Source organism: Balearica regulorum, chromosome 10 (genome assembly GCF_011004875.1).
Source record: "Balearica regulorum gibbericeps isolate bBalReg1 chromosome 10, bBalReg1.pri, whole genome shotgun sequence".
Lineage (NCBI taxonomy): Eukaryota > Metazoa > Chordata > Aves > Gruiformes > Gruidae > Balearica > Balearica regulorum.
In genome coordinates, this window is record NC_046193.1 from 7,037,866 (window position 1) to 7,055,792 (window position 17,927).

Below are 17,927 nucleotides of genomic sequence, written 5' to 3' on the forward strand. Positions count from 1 at the left end.
ATATCATATCATATCATATCAGTTGTTGTTATTTTTATTGTTATTATTATTCTTCTCTTCCTTTGTTATCCTATTAAACTGTCTTTATCTATCTCAGTCCGTGAGGTCTTTTTTCCATTCTCCTCCCCATCCCGTTGGGGGGGCAAGGGGTGAGCAAGCGGCTGCATGAGGCTTAGTTGCTGGCTGGGGTTAAACGACCTTCAGAATCAAATGTGGGCAAATGTGAGCAAACAATAGTGACACATCTCCCTTTTAATGATTGATTATTAACTGATAATACCCCATTACTACCATCAACTTGGGGAGCTACATCTCCAGTTCACATCACAGAAGTCTCTGCTGCCCCAGATTTAAAGCACCTTGTGACTAACATGCCAAAATTTACAATGACTGATGTAAAACTCTTTACTTTCAATGGGCTTGTTACAAACAGGCTCTTCTCAAAAGGTGACTCTGGACCATTCTTCTGAGTTAGCGCTCAGTTTCTTCCAGATTCAACTCATCCAAACTCAGTTTCCATTCTAGCTGCAGAATAAGCTTCCTTAATAGCAATCTTTAAACTGGCTTACCTAGGATTCCCCTGGGAATTAATTTCACACGTGGAAGTCACATCGCAAAAATACTGCCGGCAATCGTTGGGAAATACAGAACACTCAGACGAAGGAGTTCTCCTACTCATCCCAGGCTTGCAAAAACAAGTTGCCTAAGGGGAGGCAACACAGTGATTACAGAGCTGCATTCATCATCTTTGAGCCACTAAGTTACCCTACAAAAGAGCTGTCTGGTTTCCCTTTGCAAAATCTAAGGTGAGGAGAGCAGATCTGACCAACACAATGGTGAGCTCATTTGAAGAACTTCTCACCTGACCATTTTTCAGACCCTTACAGGTTGCTGATGTGCTGTTACTGCCCTTACCTCTCCTGGACGTCTGTAAACACAAATTGTAGAGTTTTCTGGGCAGCCTCCATTGTTGTCAACACAAGGGTTTATGGGCTGGCAAATCTTCCCATCTCCTTGAAATCCTTCTGTGCAGGTACATTGATACTTTCGTGTTCCAAGAACATTACATACAGCAAAGGGGGAGCATGGAGAAGCAGCACAAGGATCCTGAGCTGCAATTAAAGAGATGAGAAGTTTTTTAATGTTTTTTTAATCTGAGGAATTTGGATGACACATTCTTCATGTTATTTCAAGTAACAGAAGTGTGTGAGTGACAGAGGACGCTTTGATTTACTGTTGAATTTCCATCATATCTGAGAATATATGAAACTGCAGTTTGGTCAACAAAAACTGCAAAAAGCCAATGAAAATAGAGCTCTCCATAGCTAGGCTAATCACAGGCATCATATCGACTTACTTTGAACAAAACCAGTTCACAAACTTATATTTGAGATCAGTGAAGAAACTCTCCAATTACACGCCTTATCATTTAAACCGGTACAGACTCACCAATATCCCGCTGTGACGGTTCTTCAGTACGTACTTATAAGCGAGTGCTGGATGGAACCTGCAACTCTAATTCATTTCTTGCTTTCAGGGCAAGTGAGAGGAGAGCCAAAAACTTAGCCCTTAATCTTAAAGGGACTCCTAAAAACCAGGTTCTTAAGCCTCTGCAGTGACGTAGGCATTGTATTCAGTGATCAAATTCATCCAGAGATACCAGTGCAATAAGATTTCTCTAAACAGGGGACCATATAGTATCACTAAGAAGTTTCTCACCTTGGCAAGTGGTCCCAATTTTTCTGTAGCCCAGCTTGCAGTCACACATTGCTGTCCCATCCCTTACCACACATTCGCTGTTGGCCCCACATGTCACACCTTTGCAAAGGGGAAGCTCTGGAATCACATAGCAAAGAGAGTTTCCCTTTGAGGATGCAGGGCACTGCTGGAAGATACACCTTACCTTACAAAATATCTGGAAATGAAGGCAAATGTGGTTTCCAGAGGCCACAAGCTGTCACAAAAGCCAGGGGACATAAGCAGTGCAGACAGCTCTAAATCACTGGCAGCCTAGGTAGTCAGGTCCCACAAGGCTTAGAGAGAAGAAAGCATCTATCTGGTTTCCAGAGAAAGAACAGAGGCACAAAGAGATGGTACATCTTGGCCACTGTCATGGAGAGGGGAGCAGACCCCAGCTTTTCCCTCTGTCTAGATCTCCAGTGCTCAGATCATCTTCCCTCTATACTCCCAAGTCATTCTCTGCTCCCCAGCTCCCTTTAGGACACATGCATCCAAGCTCGTATCATAGTTTAGCTCTAAGAACCCCTCTGCAGGTACCAATGTACTTACCTTGGTCACACCTGGGGCCAGTGTAGCCTCCATAGCATGTGCAGCTTCCATTCCCAGTGACGCCACTGTTGCATTCCCCGTGCACACAGTCACACACTGCAAGGAAAGTCCAGACAAACCTGACCTTCAGCTACAAGGCAGTGCGCAGGGCTCCAGGCATACATTGGCCAACTGCCCTAGGCCTTGGCACCCTGATTTCCCACCAATAATCCACAGCAAATGTAGCTCCTTTTAAAAATAAGGCCATGCCAGTCAGAGCTTACAGAGGGCAAACTGCATATCCTCAGGAAGACAAAGTACTGCCCTGCAAGAGCAGCCTTGAATGCAAGATCTAGGCCAGATTTTCAGGCACGTGTTTTAACTTCCCACTCCTCTAAGTCTCCTGCAGCCAATGTGGAAGGAGGCAGTGTTATGAGAGTCTACCACATCTGACATCCCAGCATTGGTGGTGGTGTGTGAGCACAACCACCAAGATCACACCTATCTCACCTGTGTGGGGAACCAGGAGCTGGATGAAAAGGGCTCCTTTAATAGCCAGGCTGCATTGGTCATAAAGCGCTTCCAAAAATGCCATACATGAGAAGCAGCGCTGCGTGTATTAATTTTGTAGGGACGGCAGCAAGGAAGAAGCCGGAAAACAAGCGGGGCAGTTACAGGAGTCCGGAAAAGAGTTGGAAAGTGAGCGTGGGTCACTTTGGGGACGTAGGTAACAGCCTGGCTGAAAAAAGAGGGGAACCTGGGGAACCCTGGTAAGGGGAGAGAGAGATATAAAATAGGAAAAATGGACTGATTTGAGTGAAAAACTAAGATTCATTTGTCTAACGGGACAGTGGAGAAGGGCACAAAGACAAAATGTCAAGACACCTGCTACTAAACACTGCCAGCTGGCAACCCTTCTTCCTCTTCAGCACCCTTCTTCACTCAACCTCCCCCTCCTCTTTGCTTGCTCTCAGGTATTTTTGTGGTGGTTTCACCTGAATTACTCATTCTTACCTGACTGACAGTCTGGGCCAAAACGATTTTCATCTCGACAATCCTGGCAGACAAAACCACTGTATTGCTCCTAGAAGAGCCCCAAAATGTCCCAGATGTTATTTTTCTGTATTATTGCATTGTTCCACACATTGTTACAGTTAAAGGTCTCTCCTCACTTTTGATTTTCAGCAACAGCTGAAGCAATACATTGAAGAAAACTGATGTGTTCACTGCTCAAGTAGTATCAACCAGCCCTCGTGGCAGAGAAGCTCACAGAGTAAGCCGACACACAGAAGGCATGCCAAATGCCTGCAAAATTCTGGTGGGCATTGAGGAAACAATGTCCTGATCACAAACAGACAGGAATGTACCAGCTGGCTTCTGATACCTCTCTGGGAAAGGAATCTGGAATTCACTAATGCCAATGGGACTTTTGACATTGATTTTACAGGGCTTGGGGAACTTTAGCATATATTTTAATTGATATAAGATGTCTTTGAGTTAAGTCCCAAAGTAACTTTCTCAAAGGCGGCCCCAAGAGCTACAATTTTAGCTTATCCCTTCACAATGCTATTAATTAAGGATGCTGTAAAAGCATACAGTTCACAAGAGAAAGTTTCAAGTCTGACACTGATCCATTAAGCTAAAAATTTTAGAAACACTGCTCTATACAATTCAAATGCACAGGAATTGTTTATGCTTTTGTTGTACTAAGTCTGGAGTGGTAAAAAAACCCAAAAACATCTGCCCTAAATTCTCTTTTTGGTCTTTCTTGCTTTTCCTGAGAGAGAGAGGATCTGCCTGCCAAGGTGGAAAACCAATTCATTTGGGAATTATATCGTGCGAGTCTGGAAAAGGTGCAGCTCACTAAGAGCCAACTATCTCAGGGCTTCTTGCAGCCACAGACAGGCAGTGGTTATTTCAACTGATCAGAGGGTGAAATCCATGCAATTCTTTCTTCATTTCTCCCTAGACATCCTTCACAACTCCATGCCATCACTAACAGTGTTTTAGTGCTATTGCCACCCACACTAATCCTCCACAAAAACCGCAGACACTGATGTTGGAATGAAAGAAGCTGCTAACGACCTTCCAGGCAGAATGTCAACCTTCATCCAAGGCATCTGCGCAGACACTACACAACTCCCTGTGACAAAAGCACATCACCGTGAGAATAAATCATGCACTGACCTTGCAGATGCAGGTCCCATTTTGCTGCATACCATCCAAGCACGTCCCATGGCCACTGCAGGGATTTTGAGAGCCACCTGGACACTCTAGCAGGCAAGAGACAGGCCAGACAAGATTAGACTGAATAACCAGCACTGTATCCCTCTTTCCATCTTCTCTTCCCTCAGGCATTCCAGTTGTGCAAAAGCAATGGCGTCTTCACCAGCAAAGTCCCTGCCTGCTTATCCAATACACCTAACACTGGCCCAGGGCTGGTGAATATGGCCAGAAGTGGCACCAAGGAGCAATTTGGTTGCTAGCTAAGACAAGCCTTTTAATAAAAGTCTAAGGAAAAGTCCCAATGGGCCATAGCTAACTAAATTTCAGCAAAGGCACTGAAACATGTTTTGAGGTTGAGCCACTGCTGCTAGCATCAGTGAGAGGCAGTATCAAACATCTGAGGGCAGTATCAAACATCTGAGGGCAGTTCTGAAACTCAGGACAGGTGGGAGTCTGTTTTGCAAAGATACTGAGAATTTTCAGCTTTCCCTGACTTCACAAAGAGCTGGGAAAGTGCTCAGACAAACATGGTCCACACATCTTTGGAGTGGGGTACCTCCAAATTCTGGGGACTATTTCTGGAAGTTTTAGATGTGGGATTCCTCTGACAAAGCCAATTGCTTATTCAAACCACTTCTGTGTGAGAACAGGCTCAAGCTCTCTAATGACCTCCTATTTTCTGCAGGACTGGATCGTGTCTTTCCATATTCCAGCAATCAGTCAATCCTATGAGAAGTGTTTAGCTTAGTAGGTCTTGCTTTTGTATTTTTGAGACAAGACAAAGCAAATTCTCATTACATGGCATAAACCTGAGTGGGAGCTTTGGGATGGTTATTTTCACCTTGGAATTGCTAAGTATTTTGTGTGGCTGAATGGCTGACTAACTCCAGACTATACAGGAGTACACGTGGCACATGCACTGCAGACTAGAGGGACATCAGAAAGAAGTATCTTCCTCTTCCTTTGGAAACTTGCTTAAAGAGGAACAAAAACATCCCTTTCCAAAAGCTTATTTTTAAAGAAGAGACAAAAGGAAGTTCTACCAAAGGAGGTTATGTGTTAAATGTAAGAGGATTCAATTATCTGAATCAGAGATTCCTTCCCCATTATATTCTAAACCTCCCAGACAAATAATGGAGACCTTGGGAATGTTCAAGGAATAATGAAAATTAATCACCTCAATGCATATTTAATGCCTCCTATTACAACCGGTTTGACTTATTCAACAGCTAGAGTGTGTCGTAAAAAGATGAAAAACTTACCATAGCACTCTGTGCCCCAGAATCCTGGACAGCACTTTTTCTCCTCAATTTCCTTCTTACATATGTGATGGCATCCTGGCTGGGAAAGGGTGTTTTCTCCTAATTTGACAGTGTATCTTAAAAAGAATAATCCAAGATTCATGATTTCAACACAAATATACCACACTCCTGTTGGAGGGTTTCTAAGCAATCACACTGCAGTGCACTGAACTCTGAATGGAAGGAAGGACACTCATTTCCTTCACTGGACTTGCACACAAGAGTTTGCACTTGGGTTATGTCTTCTCTAAGGATGCCCATTGATTTCAGCCTTAAAGATTGGTTACAAGAAATCTGCCATGGACTGGATATGAGACAGGACCTTGGGCAGTCTGAGGGCATCAGGACAGAAACCTGGGATGCTGGAGGGTTAGACAGCATAGAAACAAAGTTAGGATCTCCAGAGTGACTCAACATTCAACTTCACATCTAAAATAACATTGAAAGAACAAAGTGTCCTTGCAGGACTTGTCCCTTTCTGTCTTGCACTAGAGATTCCAGATTGGGATGCTGGAAATTTGGATTTAATAGCCGTGTTATTCACAATTCTCTATGCAATCTTGGACAAACCCCTTAAATCCCCAAAAGCAGCATCTTCTTTTCATCCCTTCATCCATCATCTCTACACACAGGGTAAGCCCTTGATGGCAGTGTCTCTTGTTCTGCACGTACACGTCTGTCCAACAACCACCACAAAAGCAGATAACACTCAGAAAAGCTGCGTACACTCACATTACTCTTACACTTCATTTTATTTTTGGCACAACATCCTTCCCAAAAGGAACTTGGAAATTGTCTCAATAGCACTGCCGCTTTGGCTTCAATCTGACTCCTATCTGTGTCTGTGCAAAAACTGCTATAAACTGCAAAACTGCTACAGCTATTTTTAAAGTATTTGCACAGAATAGTGAATCACAGAAAACAGTAGACAATGGAGCTATATATTAACTGTTAACATTCACTACTGAATAGATATGCAAACAATAATCTATAGTGTTTCATTTTTTAAAAACTTCCTGGTAAATTCAGATTTCCTTCACCCTTTTCCTATTAGAGCCAAGCTCAACAGAATAAGAGCAAGGAACACATGAACAAGCAATTGTCATAAAGCAAAGTAGGAAGGTAAAAAGTTCAGAGGATTATTGCTGGAAGCTGGGAGGATATACAAGGGGAACTATCATATTATTTTTTTAATAATCCACTGTGGGATTCTGTGTCTGAAACAGGTTTCTACGCTAGACAGACCTCTGTTAAGTTGCTACAGCAGTATTAGCAAACTCAGGCTGTTTAGGGCAAGTTAGGGGTAATTATCATGTAATTTGTTCTGTGTATACAGAACCTTATGCTCAGCCAAAAGTCCATGGGATTTGCAAGGAGACAAAAGCAACAATAATAGAGGCCATAAATCCATTTTTATGCATCTGAAAACAAAACTCCTTGGATTTTTATTGCTCAGAAAACACACATGTGCTCTCCCGAAGGCACAGACATTGCTCCTTGCATAGCAGGGCTTCACCAAAACCTTAACACTGTTAGGAAATAGGCCTTACCTGCAGTCCCTCACTCCTATTCCTTGGGTGGTCTTTAACCAGCCTCTTGGACACAATATTTTAGGCGTTGCAGCACAAGCAGTACACGCTGTATTCAAGGTAAACATCGTCTTGACATTGCATCGCATGGATTTTAACTTAAAAAGAAAAAACAGAAGGGAAATAAGCCCAAAATTAAATTGTTACCCTAGCCACTCATCTTGCCAACCTTTAATATCTTTATCAACACTGCACCATTCTTTAGATACCACTGGGGAGGGCAGTAACCAGTGCAGCTGCTGGGAGGTACACCACACACTCATATGGGCTAAACCCATATGCTGCTGCATGCTACTCTGCTTGGATCTCAGCTAGATGGCAATAGGGCAGATCACAGCTATCTTATCTTTCCCCTACACCTCACAGCAAAAATTCTAACCATTTCTAAAATAATCATAACCGTGCACTGTTAATTTAAGCTGATCTTTTGCAAACATGTGGTAGTGGTATGTGAGGACAAGCCCTAAATTAATAACCCTTGCCAGAAGACGCTGAATTAAAATGCACCACAGTGTTTCTGTTTTCCATGCCATTGATACGATCCAGTTCACTGTTCATTGCTATTTCATGGGTCTGAAGAACTGAATGCATTAGTTCAGTCTATTTCCCAGAGTGCAGGAGCTGCTCACACAAATATTTCTCACAGCAATTGTCTTCAAGAAGGTGCAGGGGACAGGAGGGTGGATTAAAAGGACAGGTGCTCTGCACCTCTCTGACCACCTGGATGGCCCCTGATGCTTTGACCCTACCTGAGAAGGACCCCATAAACACTGGCAAGAAGATCAGGTAGGAGACTTGGATAATTCACATAGCTGGTGATAAATTCAACATGAGTCTTTCCACCTAACCAGAATAATTTTAGGGGGTCAGGCTTCCTCACAGGGCTTTTCTGTACTCCTGTACCCACCAACGCTGCTTCTCCAAATGAAACACAGCCAGAGCAGATGAAAAACGTACAGCCTCAGAGCAAATCATCATCATCATATGCCAGCTTATCATTAAAGCTCACCGTTTTACCCCAAAAGAGTTTCTTGTATTCCTAAACTCCTGGAGTCAAGCCACTGCACAGAAACCTCATTGCTCATTTTTAAAAAGAGACAAGGTTTGCCACTGATGATGGTGGAGAAAAGCTGGGAGGTGTGAGCTGTGTTTGCCCCAGGAGGTCACCAACTGCAAAAAAACCCCCACAGCGCACCTCAACTTTGCCTCTACAGGTGCTGTGTTTTCTAAAAATAAAAACATTAGATTAAATTTTGGGAGGAGGCCTTGATCTGGGACTTTTTAAGCCAATCCTGAACAATGCTGTTAATGCAGCAACCCATCTGTGCCCAGAACTGTTTTGGATTCCCATCAGCAGTCTCAGCTTTGCTTCCTCTGAACTTAAGCCCTAATTCATATACTTGCCTCAAGGCAAGGGAGGAAGCCCATGGCTTCCCATCAGTTATCAACAGCTCAGGAAGGCCCGCCCAGATGATAGCCAGCAGACCCTGTCAGGAAAACCTTCTGAGAGATAACCCTCAAGTCCCAGGTCTGCAGGGACATCTCCCTGGAATGGTTTCCTGACTCACACCCACGTTCCCTCTGCCTGGAGCTGTTGAGCTTTTTCGCATCTTCATGGATCCACCTTCTGCAGCCATCCATACAAGAATGCTGCCCAATGAAGAAAGTGATTCCTCTGTGTGTGGTGGCTCCTCACATAGATATTAATTTCTACTTGTGCATCTGAGGCTTTCCTTACTTTACAGTAACCTCCAGTTCCTCTGGTGACAGAATCCCCAAGGAACCTGTTATGCCAAGAACACCCTTCCTTGCATTATAAACAGCTCAAAACTCAAAACCAAATCCACCTACCCATGTCCTGTGAGCAGCAGCTTTGCTAATTTTATCCAGCAGGACAGAGGTCAGCTTTGCTGTTCCTGACATTTCCACCCCACCAGTACACTGCAGTCAGAGGAGATTTCCCCTCTTCCATGAAGCAAAACAGAGAAGGGAGCCAATATGGATGGATAAGGTGCTACCTCTGGAGTACTCTGTCTCAATAGATCAGCAGTGCCATCGATGGGGTAGGGAAGAAGCCCATCCAACCAGCTGATTCAAATACAAATTAGGACTCCAGCTTACAGCTGGGCTTTTGAAAGAAGCCAGTTGAAGCCAGGCATTCGGTTCTGACAGAACGGTACGTCTCCTGCCTTTCTAGTCCCATCAAATCCCAGCTTTAACCTTCATTCAGACAATGACTCAGAAAGAGGAATGGGAAGACATCCAAGGAAGAAACATAGAGGTGGATGCCTTCCCATGAGTTATGATGTTAACATTGTCACAATTACCCTGCAAACCTTTATCAGGTGTCTGAGCCACCCTATCTGTATGAAAAAGACTGCGCAAACAGCAAAGCATGAAACACTAAATTAAAACTCTCCAATCTTCAATTTCATCCTTGTTTTCAGGCATCAGGAGTTAGCTGTCAGACATAGTTGGGCAATTAAATGTGTCCCCTGTCATGGTGGTGGTGGAAGACACCATTATTTACACATTATTCCATTTTCCTTCTCTTTCCTTCATCGGTGTGACTCCATTTCTAAATAGAGATGGACACTGGGAGAAGAGAAGGGCTGTCATTCCTCCCTGTTGGCATCTTTAATTACTTGCACGACTCTAAGACAAGACAGTTATTGTGGAATCCCCTCTACCCTACCTTCCTAGGACACTTCATGAGCTTTAGGCAGCTTTCCAGTAAGATCTTCCCCTTTTTATAAGGAAATACGCTTATGTCAGCAGCAACAGGCAGGAGGAAAGAGGAAGAAAACAGCTGTGTGGAAAATAATTAAAAAAAATATTTCCCTTCTTATTTGAGTGACAAAACTGATGAAGCAGTCATTTTCTGGAGTGTTTTGCTTCTTAGGAAAGCAGAAGAGGGAATCAAGGGACATAAATGCAACAGTTTGAATACCCAAATTTTGGAGAGGATGAAAGATAGACAGGAGTTTGAGTAAGAGGTGGCTCCTGGGGCACAGTCTTATGGCAAACAATGATGCACTGCTCCCTTGGGCTCATCTGTGATCACTGTTTGTATGACCGTTGTTTCTAAGTCTGAAGACGCTGGAGAGGAAGCAGTGAGAGGGAATGTCTGCCTCTGTGATGCAGCAATGCTGCCTGGTGGGCCAAGAGTCCGTGAGGTGCACTGTGGCTGTGCCAGGGAAAGGGGGTGAAAGCAGTCACCGTTCTGATCAGATGATGTTGTGAGCCTGGACTGTATCACACTTTGAGTACAAAGCAACAGAAATGGAAGACTGGTGCCCTCAAACAGCTCCAAAATTAAAGGAGGCTTTTAAAGCAGAAGACATCTAGCTGTAGCTGAAAGAAGTTAAGAGCCAGGGCGTCTCTGTCCACACTGAGCTCTGTCTTGCCAGGGCTGGACTGTGCTCTCTCCCTGCACTCCAATGCGTGCATGTGCATGAACAGCCACTGCCCTCTGTGCTTAGCTGAGACATATCTGAGGTTTTGGATGCTGCAGTGTTTCCTTCCCTCCTCTCACTCTGACACAGATGTCCCTTCCTTCTCAAGTGCTCATGTTTCTCTTATTCCACCTCAAGAGAATAAGATGAGGTTTTTTAAGGGCTAGTTTCATTCCCCTCATATTCACCCTTTATCTTTTCCTCCCAAACTGTAACACAAATCCTTCTGCACGGCAAAACCTCAAGGAAGAAAGAAAAACACATTTGGACGTCAGTGTTCGGCTCCAGCAATCCTGGGAGCCAGTTCTGGAAACAGTCATTATCTAATGAATCACCAAGTTTCCAGTGCATTTGCCCTTTACAAAACAGAGCTATAGACACATGCTTGAGTCATTACAGTCATGTTCTCAGTAACACTTTAGCTGAACAGACCAGCAGCTCCTGGACACACAAACCCTTCACATTTGTCCAAGGAAGAGTTTTCAGCATAAAAATGAACAACCAAGCTCCGAGATCACATAACACAAGATCTACTGTTGCCTTGGGTGCTTCTCACCATCTCAGCTGCAGAGCACCAGAGGCACAGGGATGCAGAGAGCACTCCCTTCATCTCCCACCTGCCTCCATTCCTCCTTCAGCACAGCCTGGGACTGGCCTCCTCCCAGCAGAAAAACTTGCCTGGCTCTCACATCTGCTGCATCTTCCCCAACCCATACCAAGAGGTATACAAAAAACAAATCAGGCTAACAGATTTGCTGTCATGTTTGAGCTATCAAATCAGAGCCCTGAGGTAACAACACTGAAAAAAAGCTAGCACAAAACCTCTCTTCTCTCTCTTGATGGCTCCTGTTAGGCTCCTGCCAGCCAATGGAGGCCTCTTGTGGAATCACATCACTTCTATTGCAATCCAATCCAATTGGCATCCCAAACTATTGGAGAAGACTTCCTTAGACTCTTGTTTTTCCTTACCTCCCATTACATCCTTTCAAATGTTTCTTCTCTTTTGCCAAAAAGAGGGAACCTTTTGGGGAAAAAAACCTCTAAAAGGGAGTTATTTTACCTGGATTAAATAAACTGCTCCAGAGGTGATGTAAAACACTTCTCTGTGAGTGCGTACTCATTACCTGATATTTTAACTGTTTCACACCAAGCCAGACTCTCAGTGATTATAGAAATCAACAGTGTCTCAAAGTCAAGAGACCAAAACCTCCACTTAGACTACAGAGGAACCCATATGCCTGGGAACCCATGCCTCCACACAAACAAAAAAACACCAGTAGAGACACTTTTTCAAACCAGTTTGTGCACAAATCACCTTAATTAACCTACAAGTTCAAAGCTTCATGCTGTTCTTACCCTATTGGTATGTTTTTTAGTCATTGATGGCCCTTTTATGCAAGGGTCTACATAAAAGCTTCCACCCAAAGTTCTGACACTGAAGCATCTTTTCAGTGCTCTGGCTTTTTCTCAATTAAGTCTTTCAGACTCACGTGCACACTCCTTAGCACAGGTCTGTCCACTCCCCGCAAGGCCCCTCTTTGTCATTCAAGACAAGACAACCCTTCCATAGCTCAGATCCCCAGGGAATAAGATTTCCAAATGCTTCACACAGCTTTTGATTTTGTAGGCCAGTTCACTCCTCCAACAGCGGGACACCAGAAGGTGTATAAAATAGTACAAATTAGTGTGAATTCTAGCCTACAAAAAATGGGATGTCTCACCATGGAGCCTAGAGAATAGATCTAAAAAGGCATCGTACATTCTTCTAGATGCTGCTGCTAAAGACAAGAACAGAGATATAGGAATGAAAAGAAAATTTTAAAAAATTGAAACAAAATGGAAAGTATTCCACGCTCCTCACTGGGGAGCTGCTGGGAAATGTACTTGCAACAAAGGTATTTACTCTGTTGCAAAGCAACAACTTGATAACGTTTAAAATTTTTTTTACAAAATTCTCCTGGGAAACTTATGAACCTGTCCTGCCAGACGTTAAGCTCCCATCACATGTACTGAAAATAGCTGAAGACAAAGATGCTGAATATATTCCTTTCGTATTGCTACTTTCGCGTTCAGTGCTGAACATAAATCCAAATTTAATCTGATCTAAAACTCAAGCAGCTCCCTTCATCTTAGTTTTAGTTCCTCAGTTTAGACTACACACACAAGCAGAGAAGATACCTTACAGTCCTAAAGTTTATTTATGGATGTTATTCTGCACCTAACTAAATGTCAATGAAAAAAGGAGTTTTGGGGAGGACTATTTCATAACACACAACCATCCAAATATGAAGAACCATTCAATGAACATTTAAACAAAGACTTACCTTCAGACTCTGGCAGTCAGCTGTGGGAGTGAAGCATGCCGCTAAGAAGAAAACCAGCAACCCAGGAGGATGCATTTTCATGCTTTTACAGGCAGGACCCTTTCCACAAAAGGGGTGGCGATAGAGGCTGTTATTTCTGTAAGATAAGACCGCCTACTACGAATCAGATCCAAGACAAACCAGAGGTTAAAAGTAAACAGGGAGAGAGCATTTTCACACTGTCCTCTTTAGCTGCAAAGCCTTCAGAAGTGGATCTGCTACTTCTAGCATCACATCTGAATCAATACTACCTTTTTCTTTCTTTCTATTCCTTTTTTAAATGCACAGGCAGAACTCCTTAGTAAAAGGTTTACTCAAAACAGGAACATCTACGGATTTCCTCTTACATATCAGTTCAAAACAGAAGGAAGGAAATCCTTAGTTTTCAACTAATTGGAATGAAAAGAGGTTAACTGTATGCTTAACTGAAGGCAAATCCAATGGGCAAACTTAAATACCATGAATTCATGAAGGTTAAGTTAATTTCCTTTTACTACTGACGTTAATATGTTTGCAACACCTCAAACAGAAGGTAGACCCAACCATTGCCTATCCCAAAGTATACATGAACAAAGCAATGTGAGTGACGTGTTGCACTTCAGAGCAATAATGTAAGCACATCCTATCAATCAAGCAAGCACTTTGGGTGGGCTTTGATATTTATTTAAAATATTTGAGTTTCCCAGCAAGAAAAGCATCACATTTTTCAGGTGCTATGGCAGCAGTGGCAAAATACATCATTTTCCAAACACTCTGCTGACAGCTTGATGAATCCAAGGAGCACTTCTATAGCACTCAGAATAGGAAAGTCCCAAAATGGAATTAAAAAAATATGTACTAGCCTGAGGTATGGTCTGCAACTGAATTCCTCTTTTTGAACATTAGAAAAAAAATAAGAATTGATTATCGATGGATTTTACATGGACTTTGTCTCCCTGCACTGCCAAGAGAGCCCACTGTACTGAGCAGTCTAAAGACTGCTTCTGTTAGTTACCAATCCTACTAAGCAATGAGGTATCTTTTCATTTTTGAGCCATTAATAGTACATGGAAGTGCCTAAATGAAAGCAGGATAGGAAGCTACTCTTGTGTTTACATAAATGAGAGCATTAATTCTTTTTGTCCCCCACATACAAAGATACAAATGCTAAAATATAAAGTATGTTAGAACTGCTGTACTTACTAGTGCCGTGAATTGTGCTTTACCTCTTCCTCCATCCTACAGAGACAGCCGGTATGATGAACAGCCAGCACTATTATATATCCTGCACTAACAGGAAGCAGATAAGGCACACGACCCATCCACTGCGACCCATGTGAGAAGTACCAGCCCACAACTCAATCTGACGACTCAGCCCGCTTGTCCCATTACAGGACATCTGCAGCCCTGGGACCATCGCTGCCCAACAGACGGCCACTTTGTCAAGGTCAGAGGGTTTGCACAGCTCTGGAAACCATCTGGTGCCCTGCAGATCTGTGAAACGAGGAAGAGACAACATAGCTCAGACCAGTTCTGGTGGGACAGCAAAGTCGCAATTGGACAGTGGGGACATTCTTGTAGAAGCGGATGTTAGTATGGAAGCTGTACAATGCTTTCTTTACCTACAGTGATGGTACTAGACTGGCCATGTAAAGAGAAGAATGAGACCGCTGCTCTGTTCCATGCTCCCTGTTAAGCATACACAGCTAAAACAGGTAGCCTAGAAGGATGTTGACTGCTTGTTGATTTTTTTCCCAAGAGCTGGCTACACGATATAGGGATTAAATTGCCAGTACTGGGCATCCATAGATAGCTCATAAGATAGCTCCTAAGTTTTTAAGGTGAAAATATCTTATCCTCAGACACTTGAAGAGGCATAGGCATCTTTTAATGAATCTTCAGACCGTTTTCTAAATGGCTCAACACTGAAAATGGTACAGGGGAAAAAGGATACACCAAGACTGATTCCAAGGCTTTCCACCACTGCTTATCATCACTGTATCTGACCTACTGCAAGGAGACTAGGAAGGGAAGGGAGAGAAAGGCTTGGTGAAACTCCTATCTGAATTAAATAAATCAGATTCACAGCAACATCAAAAGGTTCACAGCCAGCTTCCTTATCTGACCATACCTCATTTAAAGGCAAGCAATACAACAGCAATATACGGGCTAAAAATGCAAATGCTGAGTAGTGCCATTGTACAGCATAAGAGTATAAATTGAAAAATCTAAAGGTCATCTGTCCTTAAATGCTGCTTTCTTGATCAAGTGTTTCAGCTACTGTGTATGAACTGCTCTGAGATAACGGAAACTTACTTTGCTAATCGCTGCTGCTGGATCTGGAACACCAAAACCTGCATCAACTTTGGATCTATGTGATTCTGGGAACGAATAAGAAGGTGAAGCAACAACCACCTCCAAATTAACAGCCAAGAGCCGTTAATAATGCTCAGTGCACAGTGAAAAGATGCTCAGTGTGCTCACAGTGGCAGTCCAGTTGGCAGTATCACCAAAGATGGCAACACTGGCATAGAAACAGGACAGGGAGCAAAACTGGGCAAAATATACACAAATTACTGCTCCACTTACACTGCTCCTCTTCTCTTCTGATAGATGGATTCCTCCTAGGCAGATGGATGGCTTTTCTCATGGATGACATCAATAAAAATCTTATGGTTTAGAGGCAAAATGTATTAGATCATTTTTTTTTATTCCAGTGTTTTATCCAACGCCCTTCACAATTGTCAATAAATAAAAAAAACCCAGTTCCCTCACTCATTTCTGTATGAGACCAGCTCATATAGATAGGCATCTGCACAAAGCATTTCAATCCCCCAAAGCAAGATCCTGAGATCTGTCAGAGCGCTCAACATCTGATTGCTTCTAAACTGTCCCAGATTTACAGAGGAGATACCCAGTAGTGTATTAAGAATGAAGCCACAGGAATTTCTATGTCCCTAGCAATCAAGGAGTATGTGAGACAGGAAAACTGGGAAAAAAAAAACCCACCTTCATGAAAGAGAAAATTTATAGGTAAGACTTCTAAGGATCTGATGACAGAGCATGGAAATGGCCCTGTGCAGGCAGGGTAGAAGGGTTTCATTCACGTCCTAGTCAGTGTTTGATTGAAACAGGATTGCGCAAATCCAATTTTAAAACATACAGTAGGAGTTGTCAACTGCCAATGTGTTTATCTGTGAGGTTCAGCATGTGAGCTTTTGTTTGTTTTGGAAAGCATGGAGGTTGACTTATCAGGCAAGTATCTCCTGCCCACAGCAGAAGAAGGCTGCTTTCACAGTTAAAGTCACAGATGTGGGTCTCGAAAGCATCATCTTCAAATTCTGGCCCTGATACAGGCAACTTCTACAAAACACTAATAATTTATCTTGTGGCCAGAGTCACCCAAATCATCAGCAGATTGTTGGCAAGCATCAATACTCAGGATTTTTTCCTCAATCAGTCTTTTTGCTTTATACATTGATGAAAGTTTGGGTCCTCTAACTTATCCAAAACCTAGCATTTCTTCTGTGAACACAATGTTCGGAGTTGAGAAACTGCTGGTGTGGACTGGGTTTGCATGGCAAGGTTTTGGTAGTGCAGGGGCTACAGAGGTGGCTTCTGTGAGAAGCTGCTAGAAGTTTCCTCCATGCCCAATAGAGCCAGACAGCTCCAAGACAGACCTGCTGCTGGCCAAGGCCGAGCCAATCAGTGACAGCGATAGTGCATCTGGGACAACACATTTAAGGGGAAAAAACCCCAACCTTGGAGCAGTTTTTGCAGCCAGAGAGAGATGTGAGAAAACTCTGTAGACACAAAGGTCAGTGAAGGAAGAGGGGGAGAAGGTGCCGCAGCAGAGATTCCCCTGCTGCCTGTGGAAAAGTCCATGGTGAGGCAGGCTGTGCCCCTGCAGCCCATGGAGGAAGGATGAGGGGGGTGCAGATATACACTTGCAGCCCATGGAGGACCCCACGGCAGAGCAGGTGGATGCAGCCGAAGGAGGCTGTGACCCTGTGGGAAGCTCACTCTAGAGCAGGCTCCTGGCAGGACCCGTGGAGAGAGGAGCTCACGCTGGAGCAGGTTTTCTGGCAGGGCTTGTGACCCTGTGGGGGACCCACGCTGGAGCAGTCTGTTCCTGAAGGACTGCACCCTGTGAGAGGGACCCACGCTGGAGCAGTTTGTGAAGAACTGTAGCCTGTGGGAAAGACTCACATTGGAAAAGTTCATGGAGGACCATCTCCCATAAGAGGGACCCCATGCTGGAGCAGGGGCAGAGTGTGAGGAGTCCTCCCCTGAGGAGGAAGGAGCAGCAGAGACAACGTGTGATGAACTGACCACAACCCCATTCCCTGTCCCCCTGTGGGGAAGAGGGAGAAAAGTCGAAGTAAAGTTAAGTGTGGGAAGAAGGGAGGGGTGGGGGAAGGTGTTTGTAAGATTTGATTTTATTTCTTATTACTCTGTTTTGCTTCGTAATAAATTAGATTAATTTTTCTAAGTTGGGTCTGTTTTGCCTGTAACAGTAATTGGTGAATGATCTCTCCCTGCCCCTATCTCAGCCCACAAGCCTTTAATTATGTTTTCTCTCCCCTGTTCAGTTGAGGAGGGGGAGTGACAGAGCAGCTTTGGGGGCACCCGGCCTCCAGCCAGGGTCAACCCACCACATGGTGAAAACTATTCAACCTGTTCCATAGGGAAAAAAAATTCACCTGGGTAAAGGCAAAGGATACAGCTACAAACCCTTCCAGCCCC

The 17,927-nt window shown here is 43.7% G+C and overlaps 1 protein-coding gene across 2 annotated transcripts in view; it reads right to left on the reverse strand.

Moving 5' to 3' along the window:
* Positions 1–14,493, reverse strand: part of STAB1 (stabilin 1) — a 64,919-nt gene extending 50,426 nt beyond the window's left edge. Inside the window, exons 1-10 of one of the 2 annotated variants that reach the window (XM_075761898.1) lie at positions 14,385–14,493; positions 13,164–13,299; positions 7,346–7,482; positions 5,757–5,872; positions 4,456–4,541; positions 3,283–3,352; positions 2,290–2,385; positions 1,720–1,836; positions 916–1,112; positions 570–703 (exon numbers count right to left, since the gene is read on the reverse strand). In XM_075761898.1, the coding sequence (XP_075618013.1) occupies positions 570–703; positions 916–1,112; positions 1,720–1,836; positions 2,290–2,385; positions 3,283–3,352; positions 4,456–4,541; positions 5,757–5,872; positions 7,346–7,482; positions 13,164–13,244 (1,034 nt within the window). In that variant the 5' untranslated portion in view covers positions 13,245–13,299; positions 14,385–14,493. Of the gene's footprint in view, positions 1–569; positions 704–915; positions 1,113–1,719; positions 1,837–2,289; positions 2,386–3,282; positions 3,353–4,455; positions 4,542–5,756; positions 5,873–7,345; positions 7,483–13,163; positions 13,320–14,384 lie in introns of both variants that reach the window. The other variant, XM_075761897.1, reaches the window with a different exon arrangement.
* Between the last annotated feature and the right edge of the window lie 3,434 nt (positions 14,494–17,927).